This window comes from Channa argus, chromosome 11, assembly GCF_033026475.1.
Source record: "Channa argus isolate prfri chromosome 11, Channa argus male v1.0, whole genome shotgun sequence".
Taxonomy (NCBI): domain Eukaryota; kingdom Metazoa; phylum Chordata; class Actinopteri; order Anabantiformes; family Channidae; genus Channa; species Channa argus.
The window spans coordinates 17,297,294-17,316,723 of NC_090207.1; the positions used below are offsets into that span (position 1 = coordinate 17,297,294).

Here is a 19,430-nt window from a genome sequence, read left to right on the forward strand (position 1 = left end):
CAGGTGTGCTGCTCTTGATAATTATTGAGATGCCCATCTGTGAACTAAAACCCTATTAAACATCTATGAAAAGACCTGAAAATGGTTGACGGTCCCCATCCAACCTGACTGAGCTTGAGAGGATTTGGAAGGAAGAATGGCAGAAAATCCCCAAATCCAGGTATGAAAAGCTGAATGCATCATACCCAAAATAATACAATTTAATTCAAATCAATTTTGAATTTTGAATCATTGAATAATCGATTGGCTCCAGTGGCCGCTAATATCATATGCACTTAAGAAGATGGAAAGATGGCCCCAGGATTTTCAGTATACTTGCTTTTTTGGTTTTTTCATTTAGTAAATGCAGTAGATAAAGCAAAACACTGGTCGTAATGAATTCTTAATGCATTTAGATACAATAAAATTCACTGTTACCAAACAGTTGGTGCTTACTGGTAGGATTGTGATAGTGACAAGTGCCACAGTAGCACCATTTATCATGATGATGGTGTCTTCTTTTGTAGTGTAGTCTATTCCTGCAGTGGCTTGGTTGGATGGAGGCTGGTGCAGGGCTGGCTTAGTCTGATAATGGATTGCCACCTCACCTGAAGAACCCTGCTCTCTTACTATGGACAGAGTTACATTAACTGGAGTCTCTGTGGGTAGATAGAAATGCAGGTAAGCCTACGGGTACCTGGAGGAAATTGTATGTATACTGTATGTTTGTGACTCTACTACTTTTACTTTGGACTACTCTGAGATATTGGACCAACTACAAAAGCACACATAAAGACAAATCCAGAACTACTTCACATCTTGGCAATTATAGCAGATCTGCTTTAGGGTTATAAATTGTGATTGCTATAATAACAGTCATCTGAAAACATTCTTTGTATTTAGTCATAAAATATGTATGTTTTTGGAGTGAAAAGAAACCATAAATGATGAAATGCATTTGACTGGGGGTAGCAAAATGTAATGAATTACACCGTGATCCAGTAAAAACTAATTTTTACTGATAAATTATTGAGTCATTTATTGATTCATTACTTTCATTCAACAGAAATTCTTACTCTGCGGTTCTTGTGCTCGTGTAACCAGGGAGTTCAGATGCCATCCAATCATGCCATAGGGAGAACCATTTGGTAGGATGATGAGTAAAGCTTGTGCTTGTTGCTTGTCAATTACTGCAGCCTCTTGTAGGTTCTGCAGCCCCACTGTGGTGACATCCATGAGAGAGATTGTTACATTCTCTCTCAGCTCTGGGAGACCATCAGCTATCACAGTCAATGAGATATTTGCGATACACTGGCCCTCTGAGAAGGTTACCTATAATTTAACAAAAAATGTTACTGTGAGATCTTACATGATAATTTGTCCATTAATACTTTGTATGAATCACATTTAATTTTTTTTACATGTATATATATATATATATATATATATATATATATATATATATATATATATATATATATATATATATATATATATATATATATATTTTTTATTTTTTTTTTAAATTTTTTTTTTTGACAAGTTTAGTATGATATTATATACCACCCCAATTCCAAAGACGTTAGGACAATGCGGAAGTCCTAAATAAAAATAGAATTCAATGATTTGCAAATCAACTCATACTTTATTCACAATAGAACATAAAAAACATATCAGATGTTGAAATTAAGAAATTTTACCATTTTATGAAAATTATTAGCCTTAAAAACAGGCCTGATTCTCTACTGGACATAACTGCATGGGCTCAGAAACCCTTCCAGAAATCACTGTCTGTGACACAGTTCACTATGCAATCCACAAATGTAAATTAAAGATGTATCATGCAACGAAGAAGCCATATGTGAACACAATTTGAAAACGGACGCCGTATCCTGTGGACTAAAGAGGAGAGGGACCATCCAGCTTGTTATCAGCAGACAGTTCAAAAGTCTGCTTCAATGTTGGTATGGGGATGCATTAGTACCTATGGCATGGGCAGCTTACATACAGTATCTGAAAAGGCCCCATCAATGCTGAAAAGTACATATTGGTTTTGGAGCAACATATGCTCCCATCCACATAATGTCTCTTGGGCAACAAAGGCTGTTGACTGTTGACTGTTGAGTAGCTAGAATCAGATGGGAATGGAACAACATTCATCTGCTAAACACCAGCAACTGGTCTCCTTACTTCCCAGACATTCACAGATAGTTGTTAAAATGAATGATGAGACTTCTTGTTGCCATAAAATTTAAAATGAGCTAATATTTTCTATGTTTTTAATGTTTTCTATGTTCTATTGTTAATAAAATATGGGTTGATGGGATTTGCAAATCATTGCATTCTGTTTTTATTTAGGTTCTACCTATCGTCCCAACTTCTCTGGAATTGGGGTTGTACTTTGTACAACAGTGTGAAAACATTGTTTACTTACCACTCCTGAAGTCGGGTAAATGTCTGCCAGACTGCCACTGGCAGCCCAGTGGACAGTCAATCTGCCAAAAGTTCCTCTTTTCCTCTCTACTTTGAGAGAAATTTTATTATTTTCCTCCAACTCCTCTACCTCCAGAGATAGAGAATTCTGCAAAGAGGAAATGTTAATTAAAATTTAGCATAGTGACTCTAAACTAAAGATGACTTAGCTTGATGGAAAAATGCAATCGTATAATATGAAAAGGTGCATCTGCTTACCTGAGCAAAGCCAATGACTCCATGGGGGTTATCATTGGACGGCACAATAACAGTCACCTGACCACCAAATCCAATTTCTGCCCCTCCCTTTGGATTCTTCAGGCTGACCTTGAACTTCTCCTGCACTTCAGGTATGTCATCATCTATGATATTGACAGCAATCTCTAATTCGCTGTCACCTGGTGCAAAATGCAACTCGCCAAAACTGAATGTGAGTGAATAAACACAAACACAACATTCTTTATAAACTTTTTGAACTGTATGAATGTAAATTCTATTTGAGCAGTATTTGCTTTTTGGAAGAAAATCTACGCAGCCTCTTACTAACAACAAACATTATGGTTACCTTGGTATAAAATCAGACTCATTTGAGACAGATGTGAATTCATAAATGGTGGAGCTATACTCTTCAGTGGAAGCCAAGAGGATCTTGGTGGTGTTGAGGGATGGCACAATAAGAGATAGGTAGCTAATGGCTGGAGGGGGCCTTAGGATCATGACAAACAGGTTAACATCAGACCTCCAGGAGTAGAGTGATGAGCCATTTCTTCCAGCTAGAAGGGCATAAGCTGTAAGGAAGAAAATTGCATTCAAGTGACATTAATAGCACAACCGACAAAAGCAACCAGATCTAAATGTCAAAATAGATTTTAAAAAATCATTAAAACTTGTGCCTACTAATCCCAGAAGGAGCAGTAAAAGAGTGAAGAGATGTGAGGCCTGGGTGAGGAATGGACTGTTGGTGGACTGTGGACTGTGGTGAAGGCTCTCCTGACCTCCACTGCCACACCTCACAGGATGAAAAGAGACCTGGAGAAAGATACAAACACACAAACACACAAGCATATACGTTGTATCAAACTAGAACAGCATATTTATGTAAATTAAGAACTGGTCTGTCTGACACACCCAAGACTGACAAATTACAACCTGTGAGTCGCTCTGCGGTTCTGCACTGCTCTACACCGAGGCCTTTCCCATGTACCCACAACAGAAAACTTACCACTTTTACAGACTCAGAAGGATTATGTCTCATCCAAATATACAGAGCATAGTATAAATACACCATATGGCCTACACTGTGAATTTTGTCATCTTAGTTGAGACAACAGAACAAGACTGTTTTGTCTGCAACAGACACATGGTTTCTCTGTGCCTTCTAAAGTATCACTGATTTGTTTATGCTATCCAAACCACATAGAACCACTGCACAGTCCACTAGAAAGTACATGGAGAATAGAACCACAGAAAATAACATCTCATTATTGCCAAAACACAACCATCCTCTTAGCATACTGCAGACTAAATGCACTTGACTCCCTTTCTGTGTATGTAGATAAACTCTGCACAAGTCTTCAAAAAAATCTCATAAACTAATTTTACTTCATGAATCAAATCATTTGTTTTTAAACACAAAGGGACTGATACTAGTTATTTAATGTAAATGTGCAAAATAAAACAGCATTCACTGATGATGTGATATCAAGCAAGACAGGTCACCTTCAATAACAACCAATAGGAGAGTATCCTCTGCTCTTGTGTTGATTATCTCCACCTGAATGATTCTGCCAGACAGTGGGAGATACTGTGGATTCTGAAAACTTCCACTGGCCCATTGAAGCAGGAAACAGCTCACATTCTGTCTGTTTATGCACACCACGAGGTAGTGAATTGCTTCTCGAGTGAACAGACTCACACTGAGGATGTCCTGTTTGAAATCAAGAGTCTGGAGGAGTGTGAAAGAGCCTCCTGCAGAGGCTCTTTCAAAAATCTGGAAAATAATTAATACAGTGAATTCAGTCATGTAAAACTTGAAATTCCCCTAATCAACTGAAAGCCACTAAAGAGCTTCTAAACTTTGAAACAGTGAGCCTTACCTGGCTTGATACGATTAGATATTCTCTACCTTCAGTGGAGAAGTGTTTCACATCTAGAGCTTCAACACCTAAGGTTTGTTCCTAAAGAAATCACAATTGCCTCAAATCATATAAAGATAAATCAAGACAATGCACTGGTCAGAAGATAGTATGCAGACATTTGATACTAATTTTGTACCATTATTACATTTATATTTACCAATGTGACATTGAGGTCCTTGTGCAATTTGAAGATGCTGAGGTTAGCAGCAGGTGAGAAGGGAGGACCATTATGTGTAATGCCTATGTAGGTAGAACCATTTATTGCAAACCCAACACAAGAGGTTGGGTCCTGAATCCTAAAAGACTGCAATGAGCAAAAAAATAAAGATGTTCATGCAATCAGTGAAATTAGCTCATCATTCTCATTGATTTTACTCCCAAGTGTCTGTATATTTGTTCTGATCGAGAGATAATATTGTTGTCAGCCTACCACTACTGGCACAAAAACGCCCTGCCACTTATACAGAGTGGCCAAGGTCTGGGAGGATCCAATAATGGGGTTGCTATCAAGCATCATAACAAAGAAGGAAGACTCCTCAGGAAGGAAGCACCAAGCAGAGGTGGGCTTGTCCACAAAGATCTGGTAACCACCCATTACTGAGAGATGACCATCTAGAAGAAAAAAAAATAAAAATTTCATTGCAGTACTTGCTGGACAGGAAGGAGCCATTGTTAAAAAAGAAAAAGAGACCTTATTTATAAGAGTTCAGAGGTTTAAAGTAGATTTGAATTAAAACTCAAAATGACTGAACATTGATCTCACTAGAGGCAACGGCTGTGTCAGACTGCGTCTCCCATTCCACACTGACATCTGACTCCAAACCATTAGTGCGAGACACAGTAAGAAAAACGGTTCTTTCACCTTCAGGAGCGTACACTTCTGTGTTAGTTCTGTACAGACAACACAAAACTTTGTGAATCAATTTGTACAGTTTCAGTATTTTTACAATATATATGCATATACATAGTAAACAACTGCATTTTGACTTCCTATATAATGGTTTCTTAAACATAACTGGGTTTTTGATGAACTGCCAACATAATAAGTCTTACTGTTTCTTAAGCAATTACTTATAGTGTTAACTGACAATTGATAAACTAGTTAATAATAATTTTCAAGGGTGGCTAACTATGTATGTGGAGCTTAGACATGTATCAAATACCCATTAAAATTATCATATTAGACAGAGCTTTCTTATAGACTAGTCACGGAGAACCAAAGATGTAGCATGACGTGTTTATATTAATTTGCCTTACTTGAAATTGCACGTCCAGAAAAAACTGCATAAGCGCACATAGTAATGACAATCCTTAAACAATATGTATATTGTTCAGCCCTAATGGAGTGTTTCAGATCCTATTAGTACAGCAGTATTGAGACCTGTTGAGAGTAGGTCTGATGCGGAACAAGCCAGAAGGAGCGAGGTTCTCAAGGATGGTAATGTGACTTATCAGCTGGTCACCCAGCCGTGCACCTCCTGTTGGGTTGGACAGGGTCACTATGAAGGTTTCATTCACTTCAGACTCAGCATCAAGTACTGCCCAGATCTCCAGCATCTAAAACAACATAACAAACAACATATGCTTATGATAAATCAATAAATATACATGCTGCTTTAAACACAAAACACTCTTGCAAGTAGTATTAAAAACATAAATAGATTATAATTAGTGAATTTTCCTAACCTTAAATCTCTCTTGATCCTCCAGCACCACAAACCCTTGCGCTGGTGTCAAATCACCATCTGCCAGGCTGCCGTTGGCATCAGTGATGATAAACTGAACATTGACGGTGCCAAAAGTGCCTTTCTCAGGGTTGCGGACCACGTACAGGGTGGCCACACTCTCATTTGCTCCCAAAACAAACGTGGGCTCTTTCAAGAAGATGTGCTTGCTGGTGTTAAAAGAAATGACCCCATGTCCATCATCACTGGCCAGGATATTCACAGTTACTAAAAAAAGAAAACCATATCATGGTTTCATAGAATATCGACAGATGATCAAATCAGCTTTCTAAACACGACGGTAAATTCATAAGACAAATACTAATATATATAGACACACACACAGACACACAGACACACACACACACACAGGTACAACACACATGTGTCATCTTTATTACCATATTACACATTTTTTAGAATGATCATGCCTCATTTCTTGTTCCCCTGAAAAGAAAGTTACCAAACAAGCTAATGTGAACAATAGATGTACCTATATAGTGCAATATAAAAGTCCCACTGTGTACTATCATTATTTCCTTAACAAAATTTTTAACAAAGTTTTTCAATTAGTTTCTTAAAATTAATTTCTGGTTAGCTTAATCTGAGTATAGCAGCATTTGGTGTTTATCAAAGTTTTTGCTGTACCACCACTCACGTCCTCAGTAAATCTTTCACCAAATGTTTCATCAACTAACTTGGTACATTCTATTGATGTGGCATAAGTCGCTGCATGTTAGTGGTGCGGCACCAGCTTTCTCACCCTTCATCCAGCCCAACATAATGCTTGCAGTGCATTTGGCCATGCACATTCACCACAAGGGGTTGGGAGGGAAGCATTTGCATAAGTATAAATTAGGTCCAGATTTGCTAGTACTGTCATTGATAATGTCCTGTGAGGCTTTCATACTTGGCTGTGGTACCCCTTCATATCTCTCCTTCCGTCATACTGGTACTGTGAGTTTGATGATAATAAATTGTTGCTTCTAGATGACCAGAGTACAACATAGTAATTGACATGAACATTACACGGTAATTGTCCATGTCAGCCAGCATATTGTAATTTGTTGCTAAAGCAAGGGTCCCAGTGATTGCGTTGTGATACAGAGCTTTAAATTTCTTTCTTGACCATGAATTGCACATTTTGTATTGTATCTTTTAATTATTAAAACACACTGGAAGCCATTTGTATCTCAAGCTGTTTCATTCTGAAATTTAGAAACTGTACTGTATTTTGCCCTTCTATCTACCTGTGGTATTTCTGCCCAGTTCCAGTCCAGGAGAAGGCTTGGACAGGATGACCTGGAATCTCTCAGGTCCCTCTGGAATTGGATCGTCAATGATCTGCAGTTCTACAAAGTTATACTTTTCACCATCAACAAAATGGAGCATCTGAGTAGACAAACAGGTTATAACATTACCAACAATCTTCTTCAGCTCATTTTTCAATTCAGATATTCATGCTAGAGCAAATATTTTTGGGAGTCTGATTTCGTGTGTTAGGCCTGAATTATGCAAGTGGCTGACCGTTTCACTGGTATTGTAGTCTAGTCCCTCTTGAGCTTCTAGATTCTGAGCATAGAAGAAAAGAGAGACATTTCCATATGTCCCCCTGTTTCTGTAGGCCACTAGAGTTAGTGAGCCTATTGTTTCATTTACTTCATACCTGCAAATATGGTAACAATATGGAATGGAAAAACATTTCAATAAGAGCGTGTGCAAATTAACATAGGAAATGTGTTATTTATAGATGTTTTCCTTACACTGTGTTTGTCCATTCAATGACTCCTCTAATTCCATCATTAGCATTGATGCTGACCTCTGCCACCAACCCCTGGATGTCTAGGAAAAGGATAACAAGCATAGAGAAAACATATGATGACTGCGGTGTATAGTTTTAATATTAACTACAGTGCTGACTTCAGTGCAAGTACCAGCATCACGCTGTGTTGGACGATCTAACGTCCGTCATGGCACATTTGAGCAAAGGATTACAGCTAAGAAGCATCTCTTGTAAGTGGCTTGGGAGGCTGAACAACCATGTTGTGTGGATGGACTGATGTATGACCCAGTGAAGAGTCTTCTCCCATTGACTCTATGGCCAAGACACTGGGAGGCCAGCTATGGGTTTAGCTTGGCTTTCCCTTTGCTCACCACACTGTGCTACTTGGCTCCCACCAAATCCCCAGGCTTCCTCAATGTTGGAAAGCATCAATCTCACAATCCAAGCCACATAATGACTGCTGGCAAAAGAGCAGCTGCGTGTTTACTGTCTCCAGGCAAAAGACCAATAGTATTCTGGGATCCTCCAAATGCTGCTCTCCCTGTAGTATTCTGTCAACTCATCACTTTCTAAAGTTACTCATTCAAAAACTGGACTGTTGTTTCGATTATGCAAAAGCCATAGCAGTTGCTACAAAGCTTTTTCAGGGTGCATTTTGACAGTCAACTACAATGTTGCAGTTTACTGTACTAGAAAGGAATGAAAACAGCATTTTAGCCAAAGCTTGTGAGCACATACTGTACGTGTACATTATTTTACCTGTCAATGTGCAATATGCAACCTCTTCTCACCAAATAGAGAAAGGTGTAAGGAATTATAAAAGAAAAGGAATGTCAAGTAATTTTATAAAAATGCAAATAACACAACAACAATCAACAGACAGAAACAATGATGGAAAACAACCAAAGCATTTTACATGTAATTTGACACTGTAATAGCACAAGTGTCTTTGACAGCTAATTTTGATCATTTCAGCAATTACTGAAGTATAGCCCTACTCTAACTGGTCCATACCTAGTTGGGGAACTGTGGCAAGAGTTGTGATGAGTACTGCTGATGTTACGTTGACCAGGAAAAACTCCTGTAGCTCTGGAATGTCATCCTAATAAAATAGAAGGGAATTAAAAGCTTTAAAAACAAAATCTGCTTCAAAGAAACCAGAAACAAACAAACAAAAAAAGAGCTTATATTTGCAGGGATAGAAGTTTTCTTGAAACATCCTCACTGCACTTCCACAAATGAAGCACGAACACCTCATAAAAATCAGAAAGAAATAAAAATTATGAAATGAAGAAGAACCGTGTGCGCTGTTGAAATCCTTCTTGCGTGACTGATTGTCTTAGGTATTAAGTTAAAAGGACAGATGCAATGAAACTACTAGGGTCCTTACCTCCAGTATGGTGACAGGGATGGCAACAGACATCTCACCATTTGAAAGGATTACTGAACCATTAGCAGAGATAAAGTCTTTTCCTGGTTCAGCGAGAGAACCCTCTACTTTAGACAGGTCTTGTAAAGAGCCTCTTATAACCTCATAGGTGATGTTTACTGCCCCTGTACACAACCATTTAGGTATAACATCAGTTACAAGTTAAAGGAATATAATGTTATACAACTGTTTATTTATTTATTAAATAATTAAAATTCAATAGGCACAATGAACTTATTAGTACACATTTATTTCTTAATAAAACACTTGGCCCACTGACATGTGTCTCCAAACTCTCTATTGATGTAGATGTTTATAGTTTGGTCCCGTTCCTCTGCTGTCATTTTAAGCGATGATGGAGCAATGGTCAGCAGCCCATATGGCTTATCACTGGTGTCCACAGTAATCACTGCCTCACTGCCCTGAACATCCAGGGCAGCATGGCCTGTCTCCGCAACACCTGTGTAATAGTCACAGAAATGTTATTCTCTGTGACAATTTAGACTGGTATTTTTTGATTGCATTTGTTGTCTCTCATGAAAGATTTCATGCAAAATTATCAAGCATAACAATAATAAGAGCAGATACATTACCAAACGTTTGTATGTTAAACAAGGACACTTTGTATTCATCATTGTTCTCTGGTGTGGCATCATCCAGAAGCTGCAGAACTATGGCGTCATTTAGTTCTCCCTGTAGGAGACATATCCAAATACATAATTGCTGCTGGCAATACCAAATTACAGCTTTTTCATTTAACCTTTTGATGTTGATTTCTCATAGAAGAACAACAATGACGGCATGCTGTGATATATTCCGTATCATCTTACTGTTGAATAAAGTTGCTAAATTAATAACCCACAATAAACTGCTCAATAGTATGGGGCTACATGTAGTATTTACCTCAGTAAAGAAAAGAGTCCCTGAATATTGATTGAAAGTCCGGTGTACAAGGGGCCCTTGTACAGTCCAGTCCACTGTGACATTACCCAGACCTGGAGCCGTTCGCAAAACTAGTAAGGACACTTTCTCACCTACAACGTGAAAAATAGTTTAATAAGCCCAAGAACTTAATGAAAATGCAAGATAATCTGAAGTACTGCTTTATTATTCTTCCCCTATTTCTTGATGAGCAAAAGAGTCAATTTCAATAAATAATGGAAAATCCTCCTGCAGTACATAAACCCTTTCTAAGCTACTTTATGCAGTGCAAGACCCACATAGGATAAACGTTGACAGATAATCGATGGAAGTTTACCTGCCTTGCAGATACTGTGGATGCCAGCAGAGCATATGCAAGGTCTGCTCGTGTATATAAAATGTCCAGACAATGAAAACCACTGGCCCAAGCTATCACTGCATATTAATATATGAGTGAATTCTCTTACATTTACATTTTGTGGCAGGGACAAAGGAAAAGGAAGGTATTTATGTTAATGTACTGCACACTGAAGTACCAAACACACCTGCAACTCTATGGATAACAAATGCCCCAAAAACTTTAAAATTAATTAAAAACAATGACCCACCTTCTCTGGCGATGACCGAACGTGACATTTGATCGAATCCTACTATTCCAGCCACATTATCGTTGGCCAATATCACTATGGTTACAGTGTCAGAGCTGGGCAGGATACGACTTCCTCCCTCCGTATTAACAAGTGCAATCATCAGGTTCTCATTGTCCTCTGGCTCAATATCATCTCTGATTACTATCTCTATTGTCTTCTTGAGATCACCTGGAGGTACAGGGGATATAGTTCATTCAACACTGTTATGTTAATGTTGCTTCATGCTCTACACTATGAGAAAAATAAAAGCAAAGATTTTGTCAAGAACTCCAAAACCAAGATGCTAAGACCAATAGGAGGCTGACATAAATAATTAATTCTGAAAAGATGCATAAGGAATGGGGCATATAATTATGTCATTAATTATATGTGTAATTTGTAATCAGTAAGTAAGGCCCATACCATCAAAAACCAAAGTGCCTCCAGTCCCAGTGAAATCAGCATCGGCTGTGGCCTTTCCTCCAACAAACCTCCATTCTACGGTGACATTTCCCAGATTCCCTCCTCTCCTCTCAATAACAAGGGGTACTAAAACCATAGGCTCTTCTCGAACCTCTAGATAGAGCCCCTTGTTAATGGCGATGGGACTGAGACTATATATCAAAAACACGCCAAATGCATCTCCATTCATCCGTATGGTCACCACAGCTTTGAATGGCTCGCCAATTGAGGGCAGGTTCTCTTGTGCCACAGTCAGATTCATCAGCTCTACCTTCAAGCAACACATAAATAAACTTCATTTGTCATACAGTTTGCAATAAATGTTTGAAAGATAAGACAGAATGTCTGTAAAACAAATTAATTCAAATTAAATATGGGTTTACCTTTTGGATTTGTATAAAGAAGCTCTCATCCATTTCAGGCAATGTGTCAGTCAAGATTGGGACTGTGAGGTTGGCAACCCCTGATCCATCTTCCATGAAAGCACTTTGAGCTGTCACAGAGATGTAGTCACTCCCTGCCACAGCTTGGGCACTGAACAGGACAGCAGCTGCAGTGACGTTTTTTACATAAGTCATAACCTGAACTCTAGAAGTCAGTTGATCAGCCCCTGAAGCCACCCAAGTGCAAGATGGAGGGATCACCTCTGATGATAGAGAGAAGGCCTGGCAGGCACGCTCTCTCAGGCAAGCGGCAGCGCATGCAGTGAGGGGGTCTCCCTGGCCAGTGATGTTAACTGTCATAAGGGAGGCAGTGGATGGAATGCCTACTTTAGGGAGGTTATAGTACATCAGCAGTTCCTGGCCATTAGTCTGAGCCAAGCCAACAACATCAATCTCAGAGGTGCTGTACACGATCTCCAAGCGACCAAAGTGACCATCTCTGGAATAAATACAATTGCAAAAGGGTTGACAGCTATTAGGTCACAAAATAAATAATAATAAATAATATATAGAGAAAAAACTAAAGAAAACCATTGTTAAATAAGAAAGTAATAATATATTATTATATTACAATAAGTACCTCCTCCGCACAGTAATGTTGGCACTGGAGACTCCCTCCAATGGCTCTTGAACACGATAACTATAATATTCCAAGTGCACTGTGCCATATGGTTTGTCATTGGCAGGTACTATTATGTTGACAGATGTTTCAGCTCCAAGGTTTCCACCGTTACTGGCACCAGTAAGTTCCAACTTAATTATCTATAAAAGACAATATGATTGTAATTAATAATGCAGCTAAAATTATGTAAAATATTTCAAAGGATACATAATTTCTCATAATCCTAAATGGTGCCTTTACTATCAGGCTCTTACCTCAGTGATTTCAGGTACATCATCAGGTAAAATCTCCACTTTAAACGTCTTCATGATATCACCAGGAGCAAATATCACCTCTCCCGAAGTGGGTCTGATATCCCCTACTGCTAGTTTGCCATTAACAGTGGCCTGCCATTGGACTCCTACTGTGCCAAATCTACCCGCATTACGCACTATAGTAAATGAGACCTCACTGGAGTTTGATGCAGGTTCCTCTTTGGTAACTGAATCAGCCTTAAAGAAGACTAGATAGAAATAAAATCAATAGAAGAACTTTAAATTAGAAAAATGAACTGAATAACCAATATTCAGGATAATACCTACTAACCAAAGGAACCAAAAGGGTCATCAGAAGGCTGTATGGTAATAATGGCACGTGTGGCCTCCCCCAGTAGAGCTCCTCCTGTGGTCTGGTTGATCAGCTCAATACAAAAAGTCTCCGCCAGCTCAGGGACCATATCATTGATAACATAGATGGGTACAGATTTACTGGACTCCCCTTCTAGGAGGACCACATCGGTGGAGGCTACGCTGTAATCTTCACCTATAAGATTACACATATGTATACAGATGTGAGCATGGACTGCTTATTTACACACAAATTGCAGAGAATAATAGTCAAATGCATATTCATTGCCCAACACTTACTGACTCTGGCGGTCAAAGGCACTGCTCTAAACTTGACAGAAACATCAGCAAAAATTCCTCCTGTTCGTGTTACATTTATTATGGGCCCAACGTAGTCTTCAGCTACGCAGACAGCAGAGGTTGACAGCTGGAGGACTCCGAAGGCACTGTCACTGGCCTCCACTATCACCTGGGCTAGAATTTCAGTCCTGGGGCCCAGAGAAGGGGAGGTGGAAACTGGAAGAACAAACAAGAGGATATTTCAAGTAGTAGTAGTATTTCAAGAAGTATCAATGTTAAGTCTTTATTTAGATGAACTGTCATCAAGTTTAATTTTCTTACTCAGCCTCTCCTGCTCTCCCTTGATGAGCTGAACACTGATCAACTTCACAAACACTGCCTCATCTCTTTCTGGATCATCATCATCCAAGATGTGGAGGGTGATGTTTGCTTCTCTCTGATTGGCCAAGAACAGAACTGAATCCTGGAGTGTAGCAAAATCTTGCCCCTCTGTGGCTCGGCCCACCCCAGGGGTTATGTAAGGTTCTGGATCTCCCTCATTTAGTGTCCCATATGTAACTCGCACCTATAATTAAAATAGAAAAAAAAAATTATAATAATTCATTGTCACTGCCACATGTGGGCGTTTGTCATTCTGATGCATTTATTTTTTCCAAAACAAACAAAGTCTAATGGTAGAATCTGTGGTAACTTTAATTTTTCCATACTGCCTTTCTTAAACTTTTATGGCAGGACACACCTGACCCATTAGGCCTTTCTGTCGCAGGATAGTGATGGAGACAGTTGAGTCAGCTTCAGGAAGTCGGACAGTCTTTGTCACATTTGCAATTACAAAAACACCATATGGACTGTCACTGGCGAGCACAGTCAGAGTAGCTGATGTCTGAACACCCAGGCGACCGTGTGAGACATTAACTAAGGACACGTTGAAAGTCTTGTCCAACTCAGGGATCTCATCCTGGGCCACATTGATGATGATGTTCTTTGAATTCTCACCAATTCCAAAACTGATATTGCCAAACTTGCTGAGGAGCTCCCCTTCAGATCTGGGATCCACCTCCCAGTACACAGTTACATTGGAGAGGTCACCAAAGGAGCGATCCACCTGGGAAAGTACAAAAGCTAAATACATAACCATAAACAAACACTAACTAGGCCTGTATTAATATTATATTGACTTGAGTTTCACATTTCAAAACCGCCTCTTGCACTAACCTGCAGAACCACAGTGCTACGTTCATCCTCAGGTTCTGTCCCATTAACAGAAAGGGATTTAGAATTAAACTGAAACACTCCATTAGCATCATCCGAAGCAGCAATGGTCACTGTGGCGTGAGATGCAACTCCCAAGGTAGCTATACACAAAATACCAGAAATGTGTTAGCTTTTGCTAATACGTAGTATTTGCTTTGAGAGTTTCAATTTCATGTAAATAATGGTGGTGACCAGAAAAGAGGGAACGGAAATGTAATGACAATGTTTTAAAAAAAATCAAGTCAGTGATTTTGATTAGATAGAAATTGTCCAAGAGTATCAGACTATTGTGTTTGATGTGTACTGCTTATTTCTAAGTAACAGACACCAACCCAGACTATAGTGTAAAACACTGGATGATTTGGTTGCATACTACAGATCAACAGTACAGTCCATAATAAAGGCATGAGAAACTGAACATGTGTGGGGATGAATTATACGAGGCGAGAAGCAGTTTGGGGAGTAAAAGAGGGGGATACTCACCACGTGGGTGAAAGGAAGTAAGTAAGAAGTCAGAGTCACTCTCCCCACTACCACTTCCTTCAATATGCAGGAACTGATCCACTGAGGGATCACACACGAGAATCAAACAAGTGTCGTGCAGGGTTTAAATGACACCAAAAGAGTAGAGGTCAAAGAGCAAATGGGAAAGAGGGTAGGGAGGTACAGTGAAGCACAGACGGAGCACAGCACACAAAACAGTAGAGCATAATAAAGGGGTCATTTCAGCTTTAATTAAGGTTAAAGAGAAGCTTCTAGTAAAAAAATTACTGACTAATCAACTAACTGTGTTAAGCAGATCTGAGGCTGAACAAATATATAAAAATGTAATTTTTTTCGAAAAAAGTAGTATTGAGTTCACCTCCTCCATCAGCATTGTAGAGCTCCACTTTAAAAACCTTGTCCAGCTCAGGGACTGAATTATCTATGATGGTCACAGTGATGAACTTTAACCTCTCCCCTTGAAGAAAGTCCAACATGCCCTTTGAGTCCTGCCAGTGGAATACAGAGAATAGGCATTCCCCTTTTAACTACTAAATTAATATACATTATATGATCGGATTGTTTGTATCAACAACATTAAATTGGTGAACATTAAAATTAGTGAAAACTAACCTCATAGTCCTCAGGACTAGATGCTGTGAAGGGGGTCGTCCTATATCCTACCAGGACCCTTCCCAAAAGGCCTTGGGCCCTGGCTACTAGCAGACGAATTTGTCCAGCTTCCTCGTCAACAATGATTTGGGCAGGCTCTAATGCTGGCAATATCAACCCCTCTCCTGGTGGGCTGGCTTGAAACTGGAACAGGCCTGGATCAAAGAAGGGCGTGTGTTTGTGTTGGATAGTGGTGGTAACAATGAAGGAAATAGAGGAGCATGTAATAAGAAGGGACAAGTGTGATGTAAGTAAAGGGCATGCAGTAGTAGAAGAATACTAGAATAACAGAAGGAGAAGAGTGAAATTATATTTAACCAACACAGTGACATTTTATGACTGTGACAACACAGTCTTAATAATACAAATTTATTACTGCTAAAAATAACAACCCTTAAAGTATAAATGTACTAATTTTTGTGTGCCATACCATAGGGATGGTCACTTGCTCTGACCGTGACAATATTAATAGAGTTTGTTGGGTCAATGCTTGCACCACTAGTGGGGGTGGAGCCTGGCTTCCCATCACCAGACTCTGCTGACACCAGTGTGACCTGAAAAGACTCTGCCAGCTCTGGGAGGTTATCATCCAACACGAGCAGGTTCAGTTCCTAACAGAAAGATGCGCATACATGATTTTATTATCAGCTCCAGCCTTTCTGTTTGATAAAAATAGTCTACATTTTATTCCTATTCAAGTGTTGATTAACAATAGCTAATAATAAAACATTAGGTAAAACATGTATGTTGAAGTGTAAAATTAACTCAGGTGTCAGGTGACACCAGTTGACTCATCATTAAATCCACACAGCCAACCACTAGATGGGGCTGGTTGTCAAGAAACATTAAAACTGGGTAACTGTAAACTAGTGTGGTTAAATGGGATTATTGCATTTATTAAATGTGCCAGTGTGTATATACAGGGAACACCATGTACATCACATTAGTGCTTTGTGTAATCCTAGATCAACTCACTGAGGCTACCCCAGGATCAATTCAAGGTAGGTCCAAGCGTTAAATAACCCCACAAACACAGTACACACACCTTAGAGCAATCTTCAGGCATGAAAAGCACAGCTCCAGTTGCATTAGCAAAATCCTGCTGGGCTGGCCTCTCACTATCCAAGTTGTCCAGTTGGTTAACAGTGTAGTTGACATAAACATGGTCCAGAAATCCCCGTGTACGCTCGATCAAACAAGAGATAGTGGAGCCCTCTTCAGTGGTCTATGAGAACAAACAAAGGGTTTACCAGTCTCAGTAATTCCAGAACAACTAAAAGAAGTGATCAATACTGAATGCATATAATTGTAGTCCATGTCTGCTATATTCATACTTTTATCAACTAAATTAACAGCTCAGTGGAATCCCATCACACTACTAATGTGATTTATTTTATTATTCCCACTGGGTTGAAGATATAAACACAATCCTCTAGTTCTGATGGAATGGCATTGCCAGCCCTGCCACCTGCTGAAACAGGGAACCAGTTCTCCTGTTTCATGCTGGAACTCTGATCCACATCTATAGGAATGCACTGAATTGCAGACCTGCTGCAGCCCTACCAGCTGTCGCTCTACCTGAGAGGGACCAATATGTGAGCTCATGCATCCAATCCAACTAAAAAGGGAGAACAGGCTCATCATGCAGCCGGGCATGAAGACTGATGAAATATGCAGCAGGACAGAGGCTGACAAACCAGTGGGTTTGCATTGCATGTGTTTCTGTGCCAGTTTTTTTTCTGCAAAGACAACTGCATGATGACATTGACAAATGCCATGCAGTTAATGTTGATTCAACTTCATAAAGGAATTTCATTTTTACATTTGGGACAGTCTGGCTTGCATAAAAAAATGGCACTGACATGACTGCTGTGTTTGCAGGGTACTTAGAGACATACTAAGTAAGAAATGTGGTCCACTAAATACCCTTGACTAAACTCTGTGCACTCACATTAGGTATGCAACCACCGGTGAATCTAAAAAGCCCATTGGCATTGTCACTCTTCATGACTCGCAAAATGGCAGTGGGTCGGGGGACAGGGAGACGGGCTCCACCGTGCACTGCCACCAATTGTAGATAGAAGACCTCTTCTCCCTCCACCTCATCATCATCCCTGACCTCCACCACAAATGACTTCTGCCTTTCATCCTGCCAGTACCGTAAGTAACCTGAGATGTTACGCAGGTCTGTCTTAGCAGGCTGAGTGTGGAGCTCATGGATGTGGCTACGGTTTAGCTTTGTATGATACAGACGAACGTCCTGGAGAAGGCCTGTGTAGCGCTCGTTGCCCTCTGGATCCGACCCAATAAATACTGATGTCAGTCCTGGAATAAAAATACAATAAATAAATAGATACATTTAAAAATTCTACAATATTAGATAAAAGAAGAGCTTCTTGAATGGTGTTTTACAAGCACGCACAAGCACACACACATATAAAAAGTTACAGACACTGTTACTGTTTATGTATTTATCCTCTATGTCATGCATATCAATCATTATTGGAACACTATGCTCCTAAAGTCAGAGTGTGATAAATTTACTTTGTAAAATTATGTCTACTACTTATGAATTGATCAGATAACACAGTTGGAAAACAAATGTAAACTACATAATTTTAACACTGATTATTACGACTCCTATGATTAGATATTGATCTGTACCATTATAATCTTAAGTTTTAATGTGGTGTAACTACTTTGTAACTAATTTGGTTGCTATGGTTGGAGGATACTGGGTAACAAACAAAACTTTGATTAAGGTTACCGTTCATTCTCTTTATTCATTTATATACTGCCTGCAACTTTTACCTGTACAAAATTGGACAAATGTAGTGAATCTGCTACAATGAGCAAGAATAGCAAGTCCTGACAAAAAGAAATGTATCCGCAGTTTGAGTTACCAGTAACAGACAATAACATATGACATTATTGACGGTTACGTATAAATTAACTGTGACTGAAGTTAGACCCATCAGGATATTTTCCCTGTGTGAGTGTTTATTCCAATTCAGACTGCCACTATTGTCTCCATTAATTAGAGAGAGGGAAAAAAATTGAAAAGAAGATGCCGACTGATCCACTTTAGCAGTAACAATATCCAGCAGCGCTGAGGCTAAGTGGGCACTCAAGCATTACAGAGTCCCAGTAGTCCTGAACAATGAGGTGGTGACTGAGAGGGGGTCTGTGTATATGCATGCGTGTGTGTGTGTGAGAATCTTAATATGTGTCTTTGTGATGGAGTGCATACATTTCTGAGTACAGGTACTGTATTTAAGAACTGTAGATTTGGCAACAATTTAAAAAAAGCTTGAAATCCTGTTCCCAGCCACACACGCATAAGCTCACACAGTACTGTAAATATCATAACAAAGATAGGAAATTTATATTTGTTCATATCAGACAGTATCATAGTATTCAGTAAACTCGCAATATTCAATAAAAAATTTACTTAAAAGACAGCAAATATTGGCAAATCACAATTGGGCTGGAATCTGGGTAACATTTTCTGTCA

General features: G+C 39.3%; 1 protein-coding gene across 4 annotated transcripts in view; it reads right to left on the bottom strand.

Annotated features, from left to right (window-relative positions):
* Window positions 1-19,430, bottom strand: part of adgrv1 (adhesion G protein-coupled receptor V1) — a 96,197-nt gene that overhangs the window by 52,119 nt on the left and 24,648 nt on the right. For all 4 annotated transcript variants that reach the window (XM_067521762.1, XM_067521763.1, XM_067521761.1 and 1 more), the window contains exons 22-58: window positions 17,868-18,241; window positions 16,962-17,141; window positions 16,347-16,527; window positions 15,878-16,071; window positions 15,624-15,753; window positions 15,245-15,325; window positions 14,723-14,862; window positions 14,247-14,612; window positions 13,829-14,072; window positions 13,508-13,723; window positions 13,188-13,403; window positions 12,857-13,104; window positions 12,561-12,742; window positions 11,921-12,419; window positions 11,499-11,808; window positions 11,055-11,264; window positions 10,429-10,559; window positions 10,119-10,218; window positions 9,806-9,985; window positions 9,487-9,650; window positions 9,111-9,198; window positions 8,077-8,155; window positions 7,841-7,979; window positions 7,564-7,705; window positions 6,276-6,541; window positions 5,971-6,146; window positions 5,353-5,480; window positions 5,020-5,201; window positions 4,747-4,893; window positions 4,548-4,628; window positions 4,171-4,441; window positions 3,349-3,480; window positions 3,017-3,239; window positions 2,671-2,875; window positions 2,414-2,560; window positions 1,056-1,311; window positions 436-638 (exon numbers count right to left, since the gene is read on the bottom strand). In XM_067521762.1, coding sequence (XP_067377863.1) covers window positions 436-638; window positions 1,056-1,311; window positions 2,414-2,560; window positions 2,671-2,875; window positions 3,017-3,239; window positions 3,349-3,480; window positions 4,171-4,441; window positions 4,548-4,628; window positions 4,747-4,893; window positions 5,020-5,201; window positions 5,353-5,480; window positions 5,971-6,146; window positions 6,276-6,541; window positions 7,564-7,705; window positions 7,841-7,979; window positions 8,077-8,155; window positions 9,111-9,198; window positions 9,487-9,650; window positions 9,806-9,985; window positions 10,119-10,218; window positions 10,429-10,559; window positions 11,055-11,264; window positions 11,499-11,808; window positions 11,921-12,419; window positions 12,561-12,742; window positions 12,857-13,104; window positions 13,188-13,403; window positions 13,508-13,723; window positions 13,829-14,072; window positions 14,247-14,612; window positions 14,723-14,862; window positions 15,245-15,325; window positions 15,624-15,753; window positions 15,878-16,071; window positions 16,347-16,527; window positions 16,962-17,141; window positions 17,868-18,241 — 7,211 coding nt within the window. The remainder of the gene's footprint in view (window positions 1-435; window positions 639-1,055; window positions 1,312-2,413; window positions 2,561-2,670; window positions 2,876-3,016; window positions 3,240-3,348; window positions 3,481-4,170; window positions 4,442-4,547; window positions 4,629-4,746; window positions 4,894-5,019; window positions 5,202-5,352; window positions 5,481-5,970; window positions 6,147-6,275; window positions 6,542-7,563; window positions 7,706-7,840; window positions 7,980-8,076; window positions 8,156-9,110; window positions 9,199-9,486; window positions 9,651-9,805; window positions 9,986-10,118; window positions 10,219-10,428; window positions 10,560-11,054; window positions 11,265-11,498; window positions 11,809-11,920; window positions 12,420-12,560; window positions 12,743-12,856; window positions 13,105-13,187; window positions 13,404-13,507; window positions 13,724-13,828; window positions 14,073-14,246; window positions 14,613-14,722; window positions 14,863-15,244; window positions 15,326-15,623; window positions 15,754-15,877; window positions 16,072-16,346; window positions 16,528-16,961; window positions 17,142-17,867; window positions 18,242-19,430) is intronic.